General features: G+C 36.3%; 1 protein-coding gene across 1 annotated transcript in view; it reads right to left on the reverse strand.

Annotated features, from left to right (window-relative positions):
* Nucleotides 1–24077, reverse strand: part of anln (anillin, actin binding protein) — a 67858-nt gene that overhangs the window by 14918 nt on the left and 28863 nt on the right. The window contains exons 9-19 of the mRNA XM_059945421.1: nucleotides 20341–20478; nucleotides 16149–16408; nucleotides 13667–13782; nucleotides 11475–11622; nucleotides 11057–11192; nucleotides 9356–9544; nucleotides 8080–8206; nucleotides 7488–7536; nucleotides 7210–7266; nucleotides 4205–4240; nucleotides 2893–2914 (exon numbers count right to left, since the gene is read on the reverse strand). Coding sequence (XP_059801404.1) covers nucleotides 2893–2914; nucleotides 4205–4240; nucleotides 7210–7266; nucleotides 7488–7536; nucleotides 8080–8206; nucleotides 9356–9544; nucleotides 11057–11192; nucleotides 11475–11622; nucleotides 13667–13782; nucleotides 16149–16408; nucleotides 20341–20478 — 1278 coding nt within the window. The remainder of the gene's footprint in view (nucleotides 1–2892; nucleotides 2915–4204; nucleotides 4241–7209; nucleotides 7267–7487; nucleotides 7537–8079; nucleotides 8207–9355; nucleotides 9545–11056; nucleotides 11193–11474; nucleotides 11623–13666; nucleotides 13783–16148; nucleotides 16409–20340; nucleotides 20479–24077) is intronic.

Genomic DNA, 24077 nt, shown 5'->3' on the forward strand with positions numbered 1-24077 from the left:
ATTAAGAGCCAGCTGGTACTCCCCTTTAAAAAGAAACTCAAAAATTCAGATTATTTGGAGCACTTTTCATCACCATGTACAGAAATAAAAACCTATGCAGAGCAATGAAGAGAATTGCTGCAGAAGGAAGTTTATTGTCTCACAGGGTTTTTGTTTAAGACAGGCATGTTGCAACTCAGTGGGAAGTTTGCCATTGCTGTTGAAGTAAGTTCAAACACCTTTGGCAGAGTTATAGTAAGCTGAACACCTATTCAAATGGGAGAAGCAGAAGAGAAATGAAGGCAAAAACTTAAAAGTATGAAAGGCTGAGAAAACACGTTATTAAATAGCGTAAGGCAGTGCCTCAACACACTTAATGCTGTACATAGGAAAAGTTTGGTTATCTGACACTTCTGAGTCAGCATCCAGGCCAACTGAGATGAAACATTCTCCCACCAGGTACCCTACTGCCAAGTGCAGACACAAAGGTAGTAATAACAGAGGATTTAAATTACAGTAATTTTAAATATGAGACACATAAATAAAACTGATAGCTCAGAATTTCTAAATCTCATTCAAAGATTTTTTTGCCATAATGGAGAAAGCTAGAAAAGAGAGTAATACAATTTTGTTTTAGGAATTAAAACTGATCAAATGGAAGGCATATCTGATTCTCTTACTAATATTAATGAACATCCCCAGCATTTTATTTTCACTTCACATATCCAGCATCTTCAATTTATTACTGTTCAATTTTTTTCATACTAGCGATCACAACTAAATTAGATCTACCATAGTTATACATAACAACAAAACTTAAATAGCTAATGCTTTAAATTGTGGGCAAGGCCAATTTTACTGGACCAAGGTAATCTTGCAAAGGTAAACTGGAAACAGCGCAGTGGGAAGCACTTAAGAGAGAGTTGTAAAAGTCTCAGAGTAAATAGGTTATCAAAAAAAAAACACCCTTTAAGACAAGATACTTTAAGCAAAGCCTATGTCAGACATTAATAAGTAAATAGTACAGAAAGTCTAGAAAAGTGTAGAAGTGACGTCAGGTTGGAAATTATGAGAACAAAGTCTTATTACAAATATATTGGCAAATAACTTTGAAGAAAATAAAAAGATGTTTTCTGACTGTAATTTCCAGTCCCCCCTGACTGTATGAGCACTACCAAATGATTGGAAGACTGTCAGCATTGCACTTGTTTTCTTTCAAATGGGAAGAGAGAATAAACCAAATAATTACAAACTAACTAAATTCCAGAGGTAGCCATTGCAAAACCTTTTCAGATTTTGCATCATCAGAGTGGATATCCATAAACAATTATTAACAGGCATTCCAGGAAACTTGGGACAAAGTCAAAATAAATATATTTATTGAAAACTGCAGACAACAATTGGGGTCATTCAGGAAGCCTGGGCACATGAGAACTAAAAGCAGTAATGGACTTGTAGGTCTTTTATATCTGCTCCTCATTGCAAAAAGATCATGGCCTGATCTCTCAGCTTAGCACTTTCTTGTACTAACCCCATATCCGAAAGTCCATTAATCTTTGCCGTAGTATGCAAAATTCAAAGCCCTTTTGGGAGGAGTTCCAATAACATGCTATCCTTCAAAGGTTTGTTTTCACCTCAATCCTGAATGGCTTGTCCCTTATGCCAGCATTTTGCTTCTTACTTCAACAACTCAGCCAATACACCTATCCTGTCAGACACTATATCATTTTTGTGCATGTAAATCCATAACATTGCCTTTCATTCCTCTAAATTCAGGATCAAAAGCCCATTCTGGAGATAGCCGAGCAAAACAACTATTGGTTATGGATGAAGAGGAGTGACAGCAGCTGGGCCCTAAAATGACACATGGACGGCTAGATGTGAAGGGGGATACACCTGGGATGCTGGATTGCATTCTTGAGCCCTCTGGAGATGCAGTGGGTTTAAAGTGATGAAACGTCTAAGAAGAGGGGTGCCCACTTGATGACCCCTGGGAAGTACCTGCCACCCACCACGCCCCACCTCAAGATCTCTATGCTATGACCTGAGCTGGGATCTGCTCATCAAAGAGATTGAAACATCTAGTCCTATGAGCTTGGACACCTCTTTAGTCTCTTCTCATAACCCACTATTCCACCTCAGGAATCAATCTGTTGAATCTCTTTTACAGTTCTGTTACAGATAAATTCTTGCTAGTGGCATATTATTTGTGTTTCTAATTGCTTACTGCAGTTGAACAAATTTTTTTAATTGACTTGCATAGAGGAACATCCAGGTTGTACTCAATACTTAATCTTACAATTTTCAGCAATTTTAAATTAACATTTTTACATTTACAATTTGCTAAATTGGATTACCTTACATTTTTCCAGGATATAATTTTATTCCATGTAAGCACCAACCCCTTAGTCTACTACTAAACCTCTGATTTATTACCAAAGCTCACAATGCCCTTTGGCTTTCCAACACCAACAAATATGCATTTAGAGAGCTCATTTAAATCATTGATATAAGTTGTGAAATAGCCATGGCACCCCACTGGACGCACTTCCATTTATTCTCAATGTTTTTTCGTCTTTTAACCTACCCTTAATTTACATTAGTATTTTAGTTCCAATCTCATGTTTCCCAATTTTATTTAATAATCTGTACGTGGTAAATGAAGGCATTCTCAAAACTCAAATACAACACAACCATCAATTCTTTTTGGTAGCAAAAACTTAAAAAGCAGGTTTATCACACAGTATCTTTCGCATAAACCTTTGCTTACTCTGCCCTGCCTTTTGCTAGCATTATTTTACAAAGGCCCCCATTACCACTTCCTTAATAATACGTTTTTGCATTTTTCCCCGTGCTTTTATCATGATTACAAGAGAAAACCCAACTCAAATTTTAAAGTAGTATGTAACCTACCTGGTGTATGCAAGTTGCTCTTCTGTTTGGAACGAAGGAAGAGTATACATTAAATTATGCAAAAACTATATATTTTTATATACACACACACACACACAAGAAAACAAACAAAAGTATTTTCAAGCTGGTTTAAAAAAAAAACAAAGTAGTTTCCAAGACTTTATCTCTCCTTTGGGGATTATTAGGGCCCAATCGAATAGACAAGAATTCTGTTCATATATTCTTTTTATTAGTCTTGAACAGATGAGGGATTTTCACAAGGAGCATTCTGAACTTCACCAAATCTTCTGTATCCTCACATGAAATGAGATGTCACATACAGGAAATCCATCTCATCCTGAAATACCACTCTTTTATTCCATAATCTGCAAAGTCACAGATTTTGTTTAAAGCAGGACAAAGGACACTTCAAAGTCACAATGAAACATAGCTCATTTATGGTGTCAGAGAAACAATATATCAGAATGAAGGAAAAAGATCCATGCCAAAATGGAGAAGTAGTAAACCCTTGAAAAGATGATGCCTACACTGAACAAAAAGCATTAATTAGGCACTTCACCTATGTATTTCTCAATTCTGGATGTAAACGTGGCAGGAGTTTTACAGAATTGCTACTAAGTTTCTACGAGTGTGTATCTAAATTATGTTTTCAAAATATTCTAATCTTCTTCTAAAAAAAATTTACATTGGTCAACTCGTACCATGTTCTCTCGACTTAGAGCGGGATGTTTTATGCTGGTTAAGGCCAGTACTTGTTTTGCAAAACAAATGCACTTCTATTAATTCCTCATTACCATGAAGAAAAAAGATAAAGGATCAAATTCAAAAAAGAATGAATTAACTATCAGTTCTCACAAGATAGAATGAAGGATGAAATATCAAATCCTATTTGTGGATCATCTCAAGACTGCACCTTTAGCTTACTTTGTTTTAATGACTTGATTGATATTAATTTAAAAAATACAGAAATCTAGGCAATATTTACCTTTCTACTAATTTCACTACTGTAAATTGAAATGGGTTAGTGGTTTATCAATCTCAGTACTCTTTAATAAGCTGCTATATTTGTCCAGAATTTCACTATATATTTCTGCTTTAAATGCTGAGAATTGCATTTATTGCTGAGATGGTTTATAAATCTACATTCCATTATTTACCTTTTATTTAAAAGGACAAAAAAAATCAGTAATAAATGTATTTAATTTTCTTATTCACATAATTTTTAGTTGACACAGAACTCCTGAGTGTCAACTAAAGCACGCAAACTACAGTGTATATCTAATGTGACAATATTTATTCCCATTAAACTTACTGTAATTGAAGTCAATAGCCTCTTTGGAGTAATGGCCTAAGAGAGAAAAAAATCCTTTTAGTTACTGAACAAAGGGATGTTGTGGTTAAAAATGCTCTTCTGGTATCTGCATGCAACCACAACATTACCACAGCTCTGCAAAACAATTCTGTTAGTTTAAAGTTGGTTACAATGTTATTTTGTTTCTAAACGGAGGACAGGGGAGAGCAAGGCCCTTCTTCAAGTGAAAAATATTCCACAATTACAGAACAATTATCAAGCTGTACATACTATTCCTTACCCATACAGAGGCATTTGAGTAAAGTATTCAGAGACTAAATCTATCAATTAAAACTGCCAGCCAACCAAAAATACAGGCTAAAGATGCTGGAGCATGGAAAATATTATCATAATTACCATAAATAGTAAAATTTAAATATTTCTTGCTGGAATTTTCTTCTCTCGCTTTAGACCTTATAAGCTACAAGAACCATTACCTGGATGACTTGGAAAAGCCCCTTTTTTGCCTTCTGTTTCAGCAATATTTAATTTTAATAAGAGACAACAATCAATTAAGAAACACAATAATCACCTAACAATTATTAATCTAGTTGATCCATTTTAATTCCATGTTTGATTAGTACTAATGACACAAATATATTGACATGCAAGTTTTGCTACCTGATTCTGGGTTCTATATTGATTATAATAAGACTACAAAGGACATTGACAATGCATCAATATTATTTTTACTATAATTGTGGAATGATCTGTCTGGTATGATAAAAGGTTGATTATTAGATGAATAAATTAAATCACAGAATATCAACTGTTGTGCATGATAGAATTAATAGTTTAGTACAACAATAGTCAGAGGAACCAAACAAAATCTATTTCTTTTTATGCCATTCCCACCATTTGATTAAAATAAAGCATTACCTACCAAAATTTCAAATGAGATTGAGAACATTATGCTATAATCAATCTTGAATTGTTTGCAGGTAGCTTGTGCATTTTGTTTTCACCCAAACATCTCATACCAATATATTCATCCCGGCATTGCATTCCTTCCCTCACTCTGCTCTAACTTAAGACTTTGTTCTACACCCTCCTCTCTGTGGCTCACTCTCTCTCCCCAGTAATCTATTCCTGCCTTCGATCTGCCACTACATCCTCTCCATATACCTTTATGCTAATATGAAGGGGAAAAATAATACATTAATCATAAAAGGTAGGTCTTACTTTTTAATCAGGTCTTACCCATTATGTGCTGTTTATAAAAACAGTTCCAATGTCAATCTCAGCATGGATACTTATTCAATATACTCAATATTTTCTAGTTACTTTCAGCTTCTTCAACAAGTTCGCAGTATACAGGCATAAATAAGCCTCCTGAACCCTTATTGAAAATTAAGCTAATATTTCACTAGTAGACATGGAACAATTGCCTACCACTTTTGAATTCCACCAAAAGAGAGTGAGAATATTATTACAATGTTCTGATATCCCACTGCTATCAAGAAAATGAAAGCACCATTATTTAGGATTTATACAGGTACATGACAGGTTTTAAAGACAGATCTTAAAGGAAAAGAAAATGGAAGAGCAAACCTGTTAGCACAGACGTTCAGAGTGTGAACCTGAGCAAAGGCGCACTGTAGTTGCTGCTGAGGTGTATAAAAGCTAGGGTGCAGAAGAAGCCATGTCAGATGAGTAAAGGGTTCAGAAGTGAAACAGTGATCGGGCTGGAGGATGTTAAAGCATTGGGATGGATATAGCAACCAAAACAACAAGTTTTAAATTGCTGGCACTCGCTATGCAGAAAACATAACCTTTAAAAATAAATAGGGCAACTGCTGACAAAGACATGATTAAAACCTGTCATGCAACTGAACTTGGGGTTCAGGAATTTGAAATTGTGGTAATTTATAGAATATTAGTTGATTACAGTAACCCAGGAACCAAATTGTGGTGATTAACTAGCATTACAGAATCTCTGCCCAAATCTAGTCTTTGTCACTTAGCAGAACTGAAACATGTCTTTGAAATTCTCACTTGTGTACACGCAATGGATGGCAATCAAAAGCAAACTTCTTTTTCCCCATTCTCTGAATCTACCTTGGGATACTAAGGGCCATTTATTGTGTCCCAGAGACCACTAATTGATCTCAAAGTTAAAAATCAAATACACAACGAACAGTTTATGTGAATAAACCTTGAAAGAGGTGCTGTATCATATAATTTGCATAAGTAAAACAAATGGAAAACATCTTTAGATGAAGGTGAATCGGAAATTAAGGACATCAGGTTGGGATTTTATTATTGAAATGTGAGAAGAGATGAATTTTGTTATATTCAAAATGTGTATCATACCAAAGAGCAAATCAGTTTTCGAAAGTAGTGAAATACTCCCAGATGAAGAGCAGACATTTCGCATAGAAACTAAGAAAGAAAATATATTTAGCTAGCTGTTTGAGTTAGTCAGAATTTTAATAATTAAAAGTTCAGACCCTATACAAACTGATTTTCCAAGAGAATTCAACTGTTTAAATGGAACGCACAGAGAAATTCACATTATACTATTACCAAACCATTAAAAATAGATATCTTAAAAATAATGTAAGGACACAACAAAAGTTCTTAAAGCATTAAAAATAAATGAAAATATTGGTTTGATTCCTTTTCTCTAATGAGAAATGAGCAGCAGCTTTGCTGTACTAATTTTTTTAAATTAGTATTTTAGTGTTAGTTGTAATTGTTTCCTCACCTTTCTGTTAGCCAACTTAAGATATATTATTGTTAAAGTAAGGCAATTTTTTTGGAACACATTCCAATGTTCTGTTCTAGATCCAGGGTTTTAATTCTTACAAGCTATTTTATTTTTTCATGTTCAGGTATGAGGCTAATCATTTATTTCCTTCAGTTAAATTTCAGTAGGTAATTTTACATACATCCCCATTGATAATCCTACTCAATAATAATTCGAAAAGACCTGGAAACAATTTCATGGAAAACTTCCTCTTTACCTTAGACTTATTAGGTTTCTTCTTCTTATCTGTAACAGCACTCTCCCGGTGCAATGCCTAAAAATAATAAATAATGAAACAGCATTGTTTCTTGGCGTATTACAACATTTTGCATTATGGTCTTTCGGATTACAGAAGCTCACCTTTATAGAATTTGCAAATCATTATCCAGAAATTTGAAATATGGAATAAAATTCACCCACAAATTTACATAAAGTAAAGATCATCACAAAATTTACATGGGGGGGGTGGGGGGAGGTAATATGCTGCAGACTTACCAGACTATAAATTTCTGTTTCAATTTCAAAATCATTTGAGACATCTTCCCTAAAATAAAAAAAAAACAAATTTAAAGCCCATTCTCTCTTCTAAAAAGTAAAATCTAGGTTTTGCAAACAAAAGTGTAACTAATAGAACAAAAGCACTTTATTTCAGCTAGTTCTGGAGGGAGTTGAACTTGTGAGATTGAATGAAAAATTAGAGCCGATTCATGTGCCCACATTTCAGAACCCTATTCATATGAACTAGCAGTCAACAGAATTCAAGACTTTTTAAATAAAGGACAAGAACATGACAAAAAAAAGCTTTATTACAGCTTGCCAATTAATTATTTAATTAAAAGTTATGCAAATTACCAATAAAAATAACTAAACCCAAGAGATTCTGCAGAGGCTGGAAGTAAAAATGCCTGTTTTTTTTAAACAGAAAAAAGACCACTTAAAACAGATTATTTAGAATTGCATGCTAGGTTCAATTTACCTAATGACTTCGATGTAAAAGAGCTACTAACCTGCAGAATAGTTAGAGTTAAGTTTTAAAAAGCAAGTTAAAACAAGTGTTTGTAAATTTTTAATCACATTTGTTACTTACAGAGTGAATTTTGTGGGAAAACTAATTGCATCACCACAGAGTGCATTTTGGATGGTGGCCAATGGTGTAGCCACTATATTTAATGCTCCTGCTTTAATTAGTATAAAAAAATAATAGTTGGTACCATCTGAAAGAGACAAATTAACCATATATTAATTTAAAATATTTGCTGATATCGACCTATTTTATTTACTTCACTACTTAATTGAAACAATATATTGGCTGTAAAATTCCAGTCATCTCAAAATTATTTATACACATGACCCATATTAGTAAATTACATATAACTGATTAAAATATAATCTTTCAAAAAAGGTAGTTATATGAAATACAGATGTTAAAACTACAAATGCTACTTTTACCTTGTATTCTATTAATTCTTGATACTCAGGAATAAAGCAACACAATGTAACGTTTCAATGAATTCTATCCATACAAAGGCGAATATTGAATTAATTATAGTCAAAGATTATACTTCAGCCAAAATCAATTAAGCCAATTGGAGCCAATTTTAAGGTTATAACATTTTTAAAAATCTCCAAGTAATGGCTCTGAAATTGACATGTACTATTAAAAGAATGCAAAAGGGTTATATAGCACACCAACAACCATTGAACTCACACCTACCATTGCAAGATCTGTTAATGCTCAGTGGCAACTGATAACTTATTACATATTCCTTGCACTCTTTGAAAGAAGGTACAGCAAGCAAGGGTGGCTCCAAGAACAGAGTGGGACAAAGAGAGCCAGAGATTAGGAGCCCAGCTGGGGCAGTATGTAGATGTGTACATGTATGTGCATGTTTATGTGTGCACATACGTAAGGGCATGCTGGATAACTGTAAGGGGTTGGCATCAGTGTTGTGCAGAAAGACTGGCTTGACAAGGGCAGGCTATGTTTAAAAATAAACTCCAGAGCATCTACATGGTTTGGGTTTGCAGCTACAGCTAACGCCAGTGGCATCCTTTATAGTTGATACAACTCCAAAGGAGTGTTGTACAGGGAACAACTTTGTTTACTGCCGAAACTTGTCAGTTAAATTTCTGAAGTTGTGCAAATCGAGCAAGGAAGTGCAGCAAGATAAAAGTGCAATGTACCTGAATTTCCAGATTTTAAATAAACCACAAATATGTTTATAGTTACAAATTATTACAGTGTGGATAAATGATAGAGTGGGTAAATCCAAGGTGCAATCTATTACATGGTTCAGCTTTAATGAGGGGTTGACAAATTGACAGTGAATTTTGGGTTCCAAATGAGCATTACTTAGGCTTACCAGGTTTTTGAGCTGTTGAACAGATGAAATCTGCCTTTAAAGGAATGCGGATATCCGAAAGTGCAATACAGCCTCTAGATGGAGCACATTCACCAGATGATTTTGCTGCAAGGCCACCTTTCTTAAGATCATGCACTCCTTCACCCTTTAATTTGCTTAATTCGGCAAGAAGTGCCAATCTCTTTTCACCTAAGTGAAATGAAGCAAGATAGAAGAGTTAAAGAATGTAATTGCTTGCACATATCATTTCAATCATGAAATTATATTTTATGCTGCAGTGAATCACATTCATTTTGCTCAATATTCTCATCTGCTACCTATCAAATTCAAAATCAGCTTCATCGAGCTTAATGCAATGCATCCGAATAGATACTCATAACTTGGCTGAGGTAAACTTACTGTAGCTAAATTTGATTTCAAACTTCCTCACTTTTTAACTGTAATACGTATTACAGGCTTTGGAAAGTACCATGCTGAACAGGCATTTTCTGGATCCATTTACAAATTTCTTGATTTATTACATTTAGTTACACCCATGTCTGTCAGATATATATATCTACACAGAATTTTATTTTTGAACATCATTCTTCACTGATGTGCAACAATGCACTTCTAAAATGTATATCCTGTAAAATCGAATGGTTCAACTATGTTATTCTGAATAAGCATGAAGAAAGTTAGAATGGTTCCTGTTCCTGTTTCAAAGCTAACAAAGGCATGATTGTTCAGAAGCATCAATTCCACATTATGAAGGTCATGTTTTCCTAGAAGATGATTCATATCATGATTTCCCATAACACACAACTCTATTTCCCTTTGAATCCCATGTTATGTGTGGAATGCACCCTTTGCAATGTTAGTCTTTGTATAAAAACAAATAGCACCACATCAGGGGACCACTTAAGAGATCTGTACTGGAAAATAACAAGACAATCTCATAAGTGGCCAGCAGCTGCATTTGGAGACACAAAGGATTGCAGATGCATATCACCTTCCAGTCTTCAGATGGAATGAAAATGTACATTTTTTAAACATATCAAATATAGGTAAGAGAGTTTAGTTACATAACTCTCAATAAATAACCATGCTCATGTAGGGTTACAACTTGCTCGCACTGTTTCCGACATGAGGGTAAATAATATGGAAAGTTCTTGAGGGAAAAAAACACACTTCTAGAGAACAAACTGAACCTACTGCCTTATAAAATGTGTCAAGAATTGTAAGTTAAAAAAATAGACAAATCTTGTTTCTTTGGCATTCCATTTATTTATTCCCCACTCCCACCCACCTCCTATAAATTTCACAAGAGTGAATTTTATTACATATCTTGGAGTTCTGGTTTATGATTTATAAATTCCACAAGGATGAATTTCCATAATCCAAGCTGTTTGGGGGGGTGGGGGGCAGATTCACCTGTAGTTTTTTATATATATATATATAGCATAACAGAATTCACTGTTATTTGAATATTCAACACATCCATAAATAACTATAGGTGAATTGGTCTGACACATTAGAATTTGATGGTTTGTCATTTTCCTAACAGCAGATTTGATAAAGTACGCCTTCTTAGTTGTGCAATTAGTGCTCATGCATCAGCCTGTTTAAATGTGTACTAGACTCTGCAGAGTCCATGTTATCACAGCTTTGCATGTAAAAATATATATTTTATAAAGACAGTGCATTATTTGTGTTTCTTACTGGCAATCAGTAGCAGCCTCTCAGCTTCAGCCTCCTGTTGAGAGCCCTTCCCATGATCTTCATCTGTACAACAGTTTAAAGCCTGACTTGCCTGGTGGATAACACTTTGCTGGATATTTATTTCATTGTTCAGATTCTTGGAATAATAAAGTGAAACAAATTAACATACAAGGGAAAGAAGCATTCAAGTGAAGGATTTTTACTGCTCACACAGTAAAATCTGTCAGGTAAAAAAAAAATAAACCAAATTGCCCCATGCAACTTAAAATTATGAACAACACTTCTGACAAACACAAATAGACTCCAGTTGTTCGCTTTCCACTGAATTTTAATGATATTACTTCAAAATTCTTCACTTTTGAGGCATTCCAGTTGATGTACTCAGCATGGAAATATCCTTTTGTAATTAGGACGTTACCTTCATCTTCTGTTTTATGCTAATTGAACTTGGAGTTGCATTAACCTTTTCCTCAAGTCTTTGAGAAACATCCTCTTTACGGACAATAACTTGCTTCACTGAAGGACGCTCAACAGTTTTAACTCTTTGTGATCTGTAGGCAGCAATACTGCAGGGAAAAGATTGGTGAGCAAAAAGAAAACAAATTAAAATCATAAATACAACACAAAATTAATTAAAACCCCAAAATATACCAACCTAATAACAGAAATATAAAAGGCAGTAAGTTCATTGTCAGAAACCTAATAAAGCAGCTTGCTGAACAAATTAATTTAAAGACTAATCATCAAGTCACAAAGTAATTCAAAGGAAGAATCTTCAACTGCTGGAAATGAGAAAAATAAAAGCAGAACAGCTGGAAATACTCAGCTGGTTAGGTAGCATCAATGACCATAAATATTAACTTGGCATCTCTTGAAAGAGAGACAGAGTATCTCCAGCACTTTCTGCTTTTATTCCCTTACATTCCTGTATATTGTCTCAATCTTTTACAGTTGGGACAACCTGCATAAAATATATCAATTTTCTATCTAGCCCAGCATCTCACCAATAGATTGAAATTGCTTAAAGGTCCCCTAGGCTCAACACCTGAGCCATTGAAAATCTCCAAGCCTTTTGATAATCACCCACATTTCTGACCCTCAGCACTGATAGTGTGCAAAGGTTGAGGCATTTTCAGACCTGCCCTTTTTAGGGATACCCATCCCAAAGAGAAACATCAAAGTTCTTGCATGTCAAGCCTCCTGGGAGAAAGGTTTTCTTTGAAAAAGTAAAATTCATCAACAATTACCCCTCCCCCACCTCATCAGCAATCTAAACAATAAGACAAAGATTCACAAGGAAATCTGCAGATGCTGGAAATTCAAGCAACACGCACAAAATACTGGTGGAACGCAGCAAGCCAGGCAGCATCTATAGGAAGAAGCACTGTTCATATTTCGGGCCGAGACCCTTCGTCAGGACTAACTGAAAGGAAAGATAGTAAGAGATTTGAAAGTAGGAGGGGGAGGGGGAAATGCGAAATGATAGGAGAAGACCGGAGGGAGTGGGGTGAAGCTAAAAGCTGGAAAGGTGATTGGCAAAAGGGATACAGAGCTGGAGAAGGGAAAGGATCATGGTACGGGAGGCCTAGGGAGAAAGAAAGGGGTAGGGGAGCACCAGAGGGAGATGGAGAACAGGCAGGGTGATGGGCAGAGAGAGAAAAAAAAGGGGGGAGGGGAGAGAAAAGTAAATATGGGGTGAGGAGAGGTATTAACAGAAGTTAGAGAAGTCTGTGATCTTGCCATCAGGTTGGAGGCTACCCAGACGGTATAGAAGGTGTTGTTCCTCCAACCTGAGTGTGGCTTCATCTTGACAGGAGAGGAGGCCATGGACAGACATATCAGAATGGGAATGGGATGTGGAATTAAAATGTGTGGCCACTGAGAGATCCTGCTTTCTCTGCTGGACTGAGCATAGGTGTTCAGCCAAAGATTCAGCTCATTATTCCTTCCTTGACTCTTCATTTTCAAACCAAGCCAGGAACCCTGCTCCAGGTGTGCCAAAATATCCAGAAAGAGCTTGGGTCACTGAAAGAGAATACTTCCAACAATTCACAGGCTCGGGAATTAAGCCGCCAGCATGTGGCAAGTGACATAGTTAAACCAATGGGCAGGAATTACTGAGAAACAGAGTTAATTTGGCCTTTTTCCCAGAAACAAAATAGCAGCTACTAGTAATAACTAATAACTGCTAGTCTGCGGTTCAGACAATCCAGCCCAATCTTTATCCTGTGCCTCTCAAATCTCTGATTGAGAAAGTTTAAACATTTTCGTTACCCAAAGGGAATTATTGAATGTAACAAGTAGTGCCTGGTCCTGTTCATCTAATGGATACTGCTGAACAAAGCTTAAAACATATTGGTAAAATTTCCCATTGTTTACAGAAAAGTCTACCTAGTTTGCAGATGGCTTTGCTTCAAAGAAGGAAAAGGCTAAATGGAGAAAAGCAAGGTTAACAAATACATAAATACATCAAAAAACACCAAATGCACTATTAATCTAACAAACTCCAAACTGATCTCAGACCATCTAACTAGAAAAAAGTACTTCAGGAAATAAAATATTCCCCTACATAATTCAATAGCACCACAAAATACAAAATCTTCATTTTACCTGTATAATAAATTGTGATCATCAGCTACAGATCCTACATTGTCAGCTGATGTTGTTCTAGTTATGGATTCCAGCTGACATTTGCCCTCCACATTATCTGAAGGTTTACCATTCTTCTGTGTGGAGAAACAAAACATTTATCAAATTAAACTTGTATATAAAAAAGTTAAATCCCACAGTAACACTCTCCATTAATTAAATCCAGGAATAACCAGATCAAAATGCACTTGGATAGGTCTATGATTTAGAGGGATACAGATTTAGATGGGCAAATGGAACTAGTTTTACATGGAAATCTTGTTTACCAAAAACCAGTTAGGCCGAAAGACTTGTTTTGTCCGGTATGACTCCATGAACTTGCTTTATCTTTGAATTCAGTGCCAAGTTTAGGAGACATTCTACAACAGAGCACTTCTGTTGTAGCCACATGCATTTCAAAAGGATTGAAAAAGGCAAGTATTGTTAATTCACCTTATTATTTTAAATCCTTTATTTTCTTTTTAAATCTTTTAATTAATTTTCAAACAGAACATAGGGAAAAAAACAAATACAGAGAGCTTGAGAGTACATAATTAATAAGGCCAGAATACAAGTGCAAACAGTTGATAATACAGATATAATAACCTCCCAAACTCATATTGTATTTGCCGAAACCACCCCCCCCCCCCCCCGAAAAAAAAACAAACTAACAGCAACTAACCTAACCAACCTGGGCTATTATATCATATCAGATATACACAGTAGTGTCAATGACTCCACACCTCTATCCAAATAACTGAGGGTAGTAAAAAAGGTTTGGTAAAGGTCAATTTAGCTCATGTGAAAATGTTGAATAAATGGTCTCCAGGTTTCTTCAAATTTGACCGAAAGGTCAAAGATCAACTTCTGATTTTTTCTAAACTCAGACAAGATATATAGTTTGGGAAAACCATTGAAATGTAGTTGGAGGATTAATTTCTTTCCAGTTCAATAGAATAGATCTTCTAGCCATCAATGTAACAAATGCAATCATCCGCCTAGCTGAAGGGGATAAATAACTATTATCCACTATTGGTAAGCCAAAAATTGCAGTAATAGGATGGGGATGTAAATTAATACTCAAAACTGTTGAAGTGATACCAAAAATATCTTCCCAGTATTTCTGCAAGCTAGGGCAAGACCAAAACATGTGAGACAAAGAGGCTATTTCAGAATGGCATCTATCAGAGATTGGATTAACATGGGAACAAAAATGGACAAGTTTGTCCTTCGACATATGGGCCCTATGCACCACCTTGAATTGTATCAGGGCATGTTTGGCACATATAGAAGAGGAGTTAACTAATTGTAAAATTTTCTCCCATTGCTCTGTAGGTAAGGGAAATTGAAGTTCTTTTTCCCATTCATTCTTAACTTTATCTGATATCTCTGGTTGTATTTTCATAATCATATCATAAATAATGGCTATTAAACCCTTCTGATAAGTGTTTAAACCTAAAAATTTTTTCGTAATATCTATTGGGCTTGAATTCAGAAAAGACTAACATATTATTCAAAAAATTTCTAACTTGTAAATATCAAAAAAAGGGCTTTAGGCAAATTATATTTATTAGGCAGCTGTTCAAAGGATGTGAAACAGTTATCTAAAAATAAATCTCAAAAACATGTTATACCCCTCATTTTCCATAACAAAAAGGCTTGGTCCATAACAGAGGGCTGAGAAAGGAAGTTAGATATAATAGGGCTTGATAAAATAAGCTTATTCAAACCAAAAAAATTTACAGAATAGAAACCATATTTGTAATGTATATTTAATTATTGGGTTAATCATTTGTTTACTCAGTTTAGAAAGAACAAAGGGAAGCGAAGACCCTAAGATAGAAACCAATGAAAAACCTTGTACAGATTTACACTCCAAGTTTACCCATTGTGGACTTAGTATTGCCACCGAGTCCTGTGTTCAAAATATTAAATATCAAATATTATTTATCCAATAATAGAATCTTAAGCTTGGCAAAGCCTATTGTTTTAAATTCAGATTAACTTTACATCCAGGTCTGCAGAGTAAGTCTGCAGATTGCTGCATTTTTGTATATTATTTATCTATTTTCAAAAATCAGACATGGCTCTGATTTAACCATAGGACATCACCTCTGATTATTCAGCACTTCCTCCTATATTCTTAGGTAAAATTCCAGGACTTCAAAATGTTTGGTGTTAAATTGATAACCATACACATGGTACAAGCACCACTAGTGAAAAATGTGAGTTTTACATTTGTGTATTTGTTGCAGTTCTTCTACAGAAGGGGCTAGGGTACTGCAGTAGATTGGAGTGGTGCAATGGGTGGTGCTTGAGCAATACAAAGAGCTTTCAATTTGTACACTGCAAGTAGATGTTCCAGTTTCCAGTACTGACGACTGTTGGTTTTATAGATAATTGAATTCTCCAGAAGAGGAAAAAAATACACAAATGAAGAATATCTACAAAACTATAATCTTACCTCTTGATTTGTAACGGCATCAACTGTTTCTGCCAATGGTGTGAGGAGTGACATTGAGGATATGTTTAACTCATCATTTTTCTCCTCTAGGTCACTTTTAGTTTCTTTGTTGCACTCCTTTATCTCCTTCATCCCACCATCTTCTTCTTCTTCTTCATCCTCCTCTTCCTCCAAGACGCCATCAAACAGTTCATTAATGACCACAGAACTGTTAATCTCATCAACACTCATCTCAATCTCACGTACTACTTCAACTTTATCTGCCAGAAAGATAACAACATGAAATTAATAGCTAACAACTTCTGCACCTCTTGGTTTACAAACATTTAGAATATATACACAAGGGAAACAATTTCACAAGCAGGACCTGATTCGGATCAAAATGTGTGTTCTGTCAAAGTTCTTCAGTGATTTTCAAGATAATTTATTCCTCACATCAGCTAACATTATGGTTTCAAATGGAGCTGCCAATGCACTGTCATACTGAATAGATACATTTTATGAATCTGTTCTAACTTACAGTGCGTAGACAGAAATTCCATAGTTCTATATGTTTGAATAATTTTAAATGTATTTTTAAAGATATTTCAATAGATGACCTACTTGCTCTCCTTCCCACTTCACAACTCAAATCAATATCTCTCAGCATTAATACATACGCAGTTAAAATGTAATCTGCTGTGCATAAAAACATCTTAATCCATTATCTCACTTGGCCATATGTAACTTTCTAAATCTGAAGCTTAGTCTATTTCTTCCTTTCAAGAACGAACACCAATTCATCAGCTGAAGAAGGATATGGTGTTATCTGTAGATTTTCTACCCAAACTCTGATGATGCCATTCACCTAAAATCATAGGCAAAGAATCCCAAGTAAGATACCTCTATGTTACTGCCTCAGGTAGGTCATCCTGCTACTATGGCAGAGAGGCCGGGGCATTGACAATGGATTCAATTTATTGAGGAATCCATTGATAAACTTACCAAAGAAATAGAAACAGGGTCAAAAAGACGCTTCTATGACAATCTTATGGCTTGTTCAATGCTGATGGTCCACCTAACTTTATTTTTATTATATTATGGTGCACAGCTATTTCATATATTATCAACTAGATTGCTTTGGATTTGGAGTCAGAGGCCTGGTTTATTTTCCAAAAGAGCAGTAATGAACCAGATGTCTTGTAAAATAATCCAAAGTTCAAAAACTTTGAAGTTCAAAGTAAATTCATTATCAAAGTATATGGAGGGTACATGTCACCATATACCATCCTGAGATTCATTTTCTTGCAGGTATTCACGATAGAACAAAAATATACAGTAGAATCAATAAAAAACTAAACACAACGACAAACAATCAATATGCAAATGAAGTCAAAATATACAATTTTAAAAAATAATAATAATAATAAATAAATGCAGAATTTTATAAATCATCCTTTTTGCCACAGTGGGACTCAAAATTGCACCTCCTGATCATTTGTATAGGGCAATAAAATCATAATATTTCCATTCATATGTGATAATGATCAGCTTTTCTCTGATTTCTTCATAACACAAAGACTCTTACAAGCTGCTGCCCGGATAGAAACATATGGCTAACAAAGAAAAGAGTGTAATAGTAGTGAGGCCTTGAAACATGTGCATATTTTAAGGAAGGAGGTATTGCAGCCTTGAAGCACATTAAGCTGGGGAGGGGAAACAAATTGCCCGGCCTAATAAGCATATCCCCAGATTTTATGGGAGGCCAGGGAAGAAATCATGGAGTCCCTTGTAAAAATATTTGCTTTGTTGTTAACTACAAGTGAAGTTCCAGAAGAGTGCAGTGTGGCTACATTGGTCTATTTTTTCCAAGAAGAGCAGCAAGCATGGGCCAGAGGGCTGAGTTCAGTTGTAGGGAAGCTAGTGGAGGGAATTCTGAGGAACAAGATCAACCATGGCTTGGAAGTCAAGGTCTGATCAGGAATAGTCAATGCCTTTGTGGATGGAAGTCATATCCGACAAATCATTTGGAATTTTTCCAGAGGTAACAAAGGGGATAGATGAAGGTAGGCAGTAGATGTTTTCTATATGGACTTTAGTAAGGCCTTTGACAATATCATGGCAGGTCCACCCGGAAGATTAGGTCACATGAGATTCAGGTGGAATTAGTGAGACAGATTGAGAATTGGCTCAATGATAAGAGACAGAGGTTGATGGTTGAAGGCTGACTCTCCAACTCAAAGCCCATCACTCATGTGGTGCCTCAGGGGCCAGTGTTGCTCATGCATGATTATCAAATTTGTTGATTATACAAAACTGAGGGGGTCTTGTTGATAAGGAAGCAGGTTACAATGAATTACAAATAGATCTTGATCAATTAGGGAAATAGGCTGGGGAATAGGGAATAGATTTCAACTTGGATAAGTGTGAGGTGATGCATTTTGGACATTCAAATCAGGGTAAGACAATAGAGTGAAAAGTAGTGCACTAATAATTACGATGGAACAGAGGAACCTGGTATAAACACACAGTTCCCAAAAACAGTCATGCAGAAGACAGGATGGTGAAGAAGGGAATTAGCATGTTGGTCTTCATCAGTCAGGTATTGCGTTTAGGAGCAGGGACATTATGTTGCAGTCATACAAGTTGTTTATGAGTTTTGAACATTGACTTCTCTTTCTTCTGTTAATGCCCCTCCTCCCCTTCTTACCCCATCCCTGATATATTTAGTATTTTCTCCCTTTTTTTTCTTTCTCTCTCTGCCCATCACTCTGCTTGTTCTCCATCTCCCTCTGGTGCTCCCCTCCCCCTTTCTTTCTCCCTAGGCCTCCCGTCCCATGATCCTTTCCCTCAGCTTCACCCCACCCCCTCTGGTCTTCTCCTATCATATCACATTTTCCCTCCCCCTCCTACCTTCAAATCCCTTACTATCTTTCCTTTCAGCTAGTCCTGATGAAGGGTCTCGGCCCGAAACGTCAACAGCGCTTCTCCCTATAGATGCTGCCTGGCCTGCTGCGTTCCACCAGCTTCTTGTGTGTGTTGTTTGTTTATGAGTCCACACTTTGAGTATTGTGTACAGTTTTGGTCATCCCGCCACAGGAAGGACATTGCCAAGCTGGAGGATGCTGAGAAGATTTACGAGGATGTTGCCCAGACTGGAAGGCCTGAGTTATAGGGAGATGCTGACCATGGTGATTCTTTATTCCTTGGAACAATGAGAGTTTCACCTGAGGTCAAGTGACACTAGAACTAGAGGTTACAGATTTATGGAGAAAGGTGAAATATTTAAGGGAAGGGCCAGCAGAAGTAGTAGGTGCAGGTTCAATTGTAACATACAAGAGAAGTGTGGATAAGTACATGGATAGAGGGATTTGGTCCAGGTGCAGTAGATGTGACTAAGCAGAACAGGTTAAATAGACGGTCCTAATCTTTTCCCCCAGTATGGGAGTCCATGATTAAAAAAAAGGAGAGAGCTAAGAGACATGAAAGTTAACTTCTTTACACAGAGTGTAGTGAATACCTGGACTGAGCTAACAGAAGCGCAGTTGAGGCAGGTAGAATTGAAACAGTGTAGAAGTATTTGGATAGGTACGTAGAGCAGGAGTGCTTAGAGGGTTATGGGCTGAATGGGGACAACTGAAACTATCTGACAGGATGAAGTCATCAGCATGAACTAGTTGGACAAATGGGCCTGTATCTATGCTGTATGACTCTATTGTATTGAGTGGCATTGATCAATATCTGGAAACAGCTCTGAGACTGTGGTCACAGCAGCAGCCTCTATGGGTTGAAGGCACTGGTTCAGTTTTTACGACTGGAGCTAGAACATAAAACTGAGTCTAACACTCCAATGCAGCACTGAGGGCCAGTTATACAGTTGAACACACTATTTATCAGCCAAATTATTAAACTATTTCTGTATCTACCCACTTGAATAGAACGTTCATTGTTTTATGCTGAAAAGCAAGAGATCTTCAATAATACATGAAGGCAGCTTACCTGTCCAGTTATGAACGATAAGGATGTCAATTTCGCCTGCAGTGCTCGTACATCAAAAATTTTATAACTAATATTAAATTTTTATTTAAATAAGTATGGTATATCAGTAATTGATGCTAAAAGTTCAGAAATATTAGTACAACTAAATTTTCCAAAATGAATTACTACTTTAGAGATTCTAAAACTTTTGCTGCAAGACGAAATGGCTTCTTACCTGTACTTCTATTGTAATTCCCCTTTTCTCCTTTATCTACAGCAATATTCAACTGTTCATTAACACTGGATATCCTTTTGAAAGGGCTTAAATTAGCAGGGTTATTAGGAATTTTCGCATTTTGCTCTTTGAAAGTAACTATAAGAATGAAAGGCAAAAAAGTCTGTTGAAATCCAAGTAACATCACAAAATCACAAGCTATTTAAAATATCCTAAAAATCAAGATTTTTGATTATACAAGTGCTTTTATTGAATTTTTGATTATTCCATTTGTATTTTACAGCAAGAATATCTAAAATCAAAAGAAGACGGTGAAGAAAAATACATACAAACAAATTAATCCTTATAGACTCAGAGAGATAAAGATACATTAATACATTTTCTTATAACCTGCCTAAGGTTGTGAAACAAGATTCTTTGGTCAGTTTGAAGATGCTTTTGAAGAGGATTATTTTTAAAAGGAGGATAGGAACAATTAGCTAATTCTTTCAAAGATCCAGTAAAGTCATAATGAATAATTCCCACCTTCGCTGTTGGATTTTCTTTCTATACTCAGAGATACCCAGGCATCTCTAATTCTTATTAATTAGATAATTCCTTGAAAACATCGACCTTTTGTTCAACATTTCATGAACACTGGAAACTGGATGTGCATACTTTATCAAATTCATTAACACTACTGTATTCTTTGAATACAATACTAAGATAATTCTGTTTTATGCATACCAGATAGACCATTGGATATTTAGGCATATACAGCCATTTCACATTTATTTTAAGATATTACAAATAACTTTAAAATCACCAGTTGTGAAGAATCATCTTTGATTCCCTTTAAAAATGTGTTAATATATGCTTTCCCAGCCATAAAAAATAGCACTTTGCACAGTGAATCATGACCCATTCACATTCTAAGTATCATAACTTCTATTCTAAATATCTAAATATCGTACCTTATAATGACAGCTTCAAAATGCAAAAGGGTGCTTATAAATGGAAGCAATTTTCTGCTAAAGCTTTCAAAAGGCTTTAGCCCAGTAATTGCTACATGTTTTTACTTGGCATTAAAACAGCACTATGAAACACCCCAACATAGTTCATGGAAGCTGCATAAAGAAGACAAACTTCAATTGCAAAGTTCTTAGGATACAATGTCAGCTTTCACCTGCATCTCTAAATGGTGGAAAAAGGTTTTCCAGTGCAAAGTTGTGCTAAAGTATTATCTCAGTGCTCCTAAAGGATTAGAGGGAACTGGAGAGGCTGAGGAAGAACCATCTTCCAGGGGATGTGCAAAGGCATGAGTGCAGCTAATGAATGTATACTCCTACAGATGAGTGCTGAAAGAAAATTATATCACTGCTTCTTCACTTTAATACAGAAATTTCACGTAATGCAGCCTTGAGTAATAAACTGAGAAACGTTTCAGAACAGCAGCTCGGAATGATCCCAAGGCCAGGAAGCTGAATATAACTGTGACCCTGCCCTCTGTGCTCATTCATTATCCTCAGAACAAAATGTGGGCCAGTTGTATGCCCAGAGCCTGGGTTGGAAATGTGGACTGGTGTGTGGTGCTAGGATTAACCACACCTAAAGGTGGGGGGGGGGGGGGGGAGGGGGGGTGAAGGTGAGGGGGTCAAGAAACAAGGAAGGAAGAAATGAAAAAAAAGTGACTGGCACCAGATGTGAGCCTATGAATAGGTGAACATTGAATCACATGCATCAGAGTACTGTCTCCAGTCATCTTTGAATTCCATTGCCACTGAATCAAGATCTGTCAAGTTCAAGTAGTTCAATGCTATCGCAGACAAGCAATTTTATTCCTTTAATTATGCTTCTTCAAAAAAAAGCTCTAATATTTGCAATTTACTTTGGAAATTATGTGTTTTAAAGGTAAAAGCACTATTGTCTAACTGCACCAGAAATGATCATGTCAAAGGTTTCTTCTAAAATGTTGAAATTTAAATATAAAAACTATTTTTGTTTTATCTTTACTAAATAAGGTGTGTTTCAGATTATTCATCCTAATCATACTCCAGTGTTGAATAAGATGTGAATATTTACACCAGAAAAGAGAAGGCTCATTTTAAAATCTTTTTTCCAAGCTGCTGAACGGTAAAAGACAAAGATACATCTTTAAGCTTTCCAAATTCAGCAAGGTTGTAAAAGATCTCATACTAATATACAAAGAGATGCTTTTTAATTTAGCTATTAACACAAAGAATTTTAATACTTGAAAGCAAACTACCCAAGAACAATTACAACCTGACAAAATTAAAATTAGTTGCCAAAAAGAGAATCATCATGATACTTTATACTTGAAAAAAGCCAGACCAACCAAAATAGAGCTCTACTTTTTTAAATATGTCGCACAATTACTAACTCGTACATTTATTTTAAGGTTTTGTAACCTTGTTCTTGAGAGACTTGGGAATAATCCTGGGATGAGCACAAGTAGAAACATAGAAAACCTAAAGCACAATACACGCCCTTTGGCCCAAACATGTCCTTACCTTAGAACTACTGAGGAGTACCCATAGCCCTCTATTTTTCTAAGCTCCATGTACCCATCCAGAAGTCTCTGAAAAGACCCTATCATTTCCGTCTTCACCACTGCCACTGGCAGCCCATTCCACGCACTCACCACTCTTTGCGTAACAAACTTACCCCTAACATCTCCTCTGTACGTACTTCCAAGCACCTTAAATCTATGAACTCTCATGCTAGCCATTTCAGTCCTGGGAAAAAGCCTCTGACTATCCACACAATCAACGCCTTTCATTATCTTATACACCTCTATCAGGTCACCTCTCATCCTCCGTCGCTCCAAGGAGGAAAGGTCGAGTTCATTCAACCTTTTCTCATAAGGCATGCTCCCCAATCCAGACAAAATCCTTGTAAATCTCCTCTGCACTCTTTCTATAGTTTCCACATCCTTCCTGTAGTGAGGTGACCAGAACTGAGCACAGTGCTTCAAATGGGGTCTGACCAGGGCTTCTATATAGCTGCAACATTACCTCTCGGCTCTTAAACTCAATCCCACAACTGATGAAGGCCAATGCACCATACGCCTTCTTAACCACAGAGTCAACCTGCGTAGTAGCTTTGAGTGTCCTTTGGACTCGGACCCCAAGATCTCTCTGATCCTTCATACTGCCAAAAGTCTTACCATTAACGCTATATTCTGCCATCATATTTGACCTACCAAAATGAACCACCTCACACTTATCTGGGTTGAACTCTATCTGCCACTTCTCAGCCCAGTTTTGCATCCCATCAATGTCTCGCTGTAACCTCTGACTGGTGACGTAGTGGCATCAGCGCCAGACTTTGGAGAGAAGGCTCCCAACTTTGAATCCAGCCGGTTCCAAAAACCTGGAGAGGGATGGACTCTGCCAGGTTTCAGATGCCCAAGACAAGCCATATGATGAACAATCACCAAAAAGATCGGTGCAAAAAGCTTGTCATGACGGCGCTCCAACGAATCCACCAGGAGTTAAGGGCACACACACAATCTCTGACAGAACCCCACACGATCCACAACACCCCCAACCTTTGTCTCATCAGTAGATTTACTAAACCATCCCTCCACTTCCTTATCCAGGTCATTTATAAAAATCACAAAGAGTAGGGCTCCCAGAACAGATCCCTGAGGCACACCACTGGTGACCCACATCCATGCAGAATATGACCCATCTACAACCACTCTTTGCCTTCCGTGGGCAAGCCAGTTCTGGATC

The sequence above is a fragment of the Hypanus sabinus genome, chromosome 20 (genome assembly GCF_030144855.1).
Source record: "Hypanus sabinus isolate sHypSab1 chromosome 20, sHypSab1.hap1, whole genome shotgun sequence".
NCBI lineage: Eukaryota > Metazoa > Chordata > Chondrichthyes > Myliobatiformes > Dasyatidae > Hypanus > Hypanus sabinus.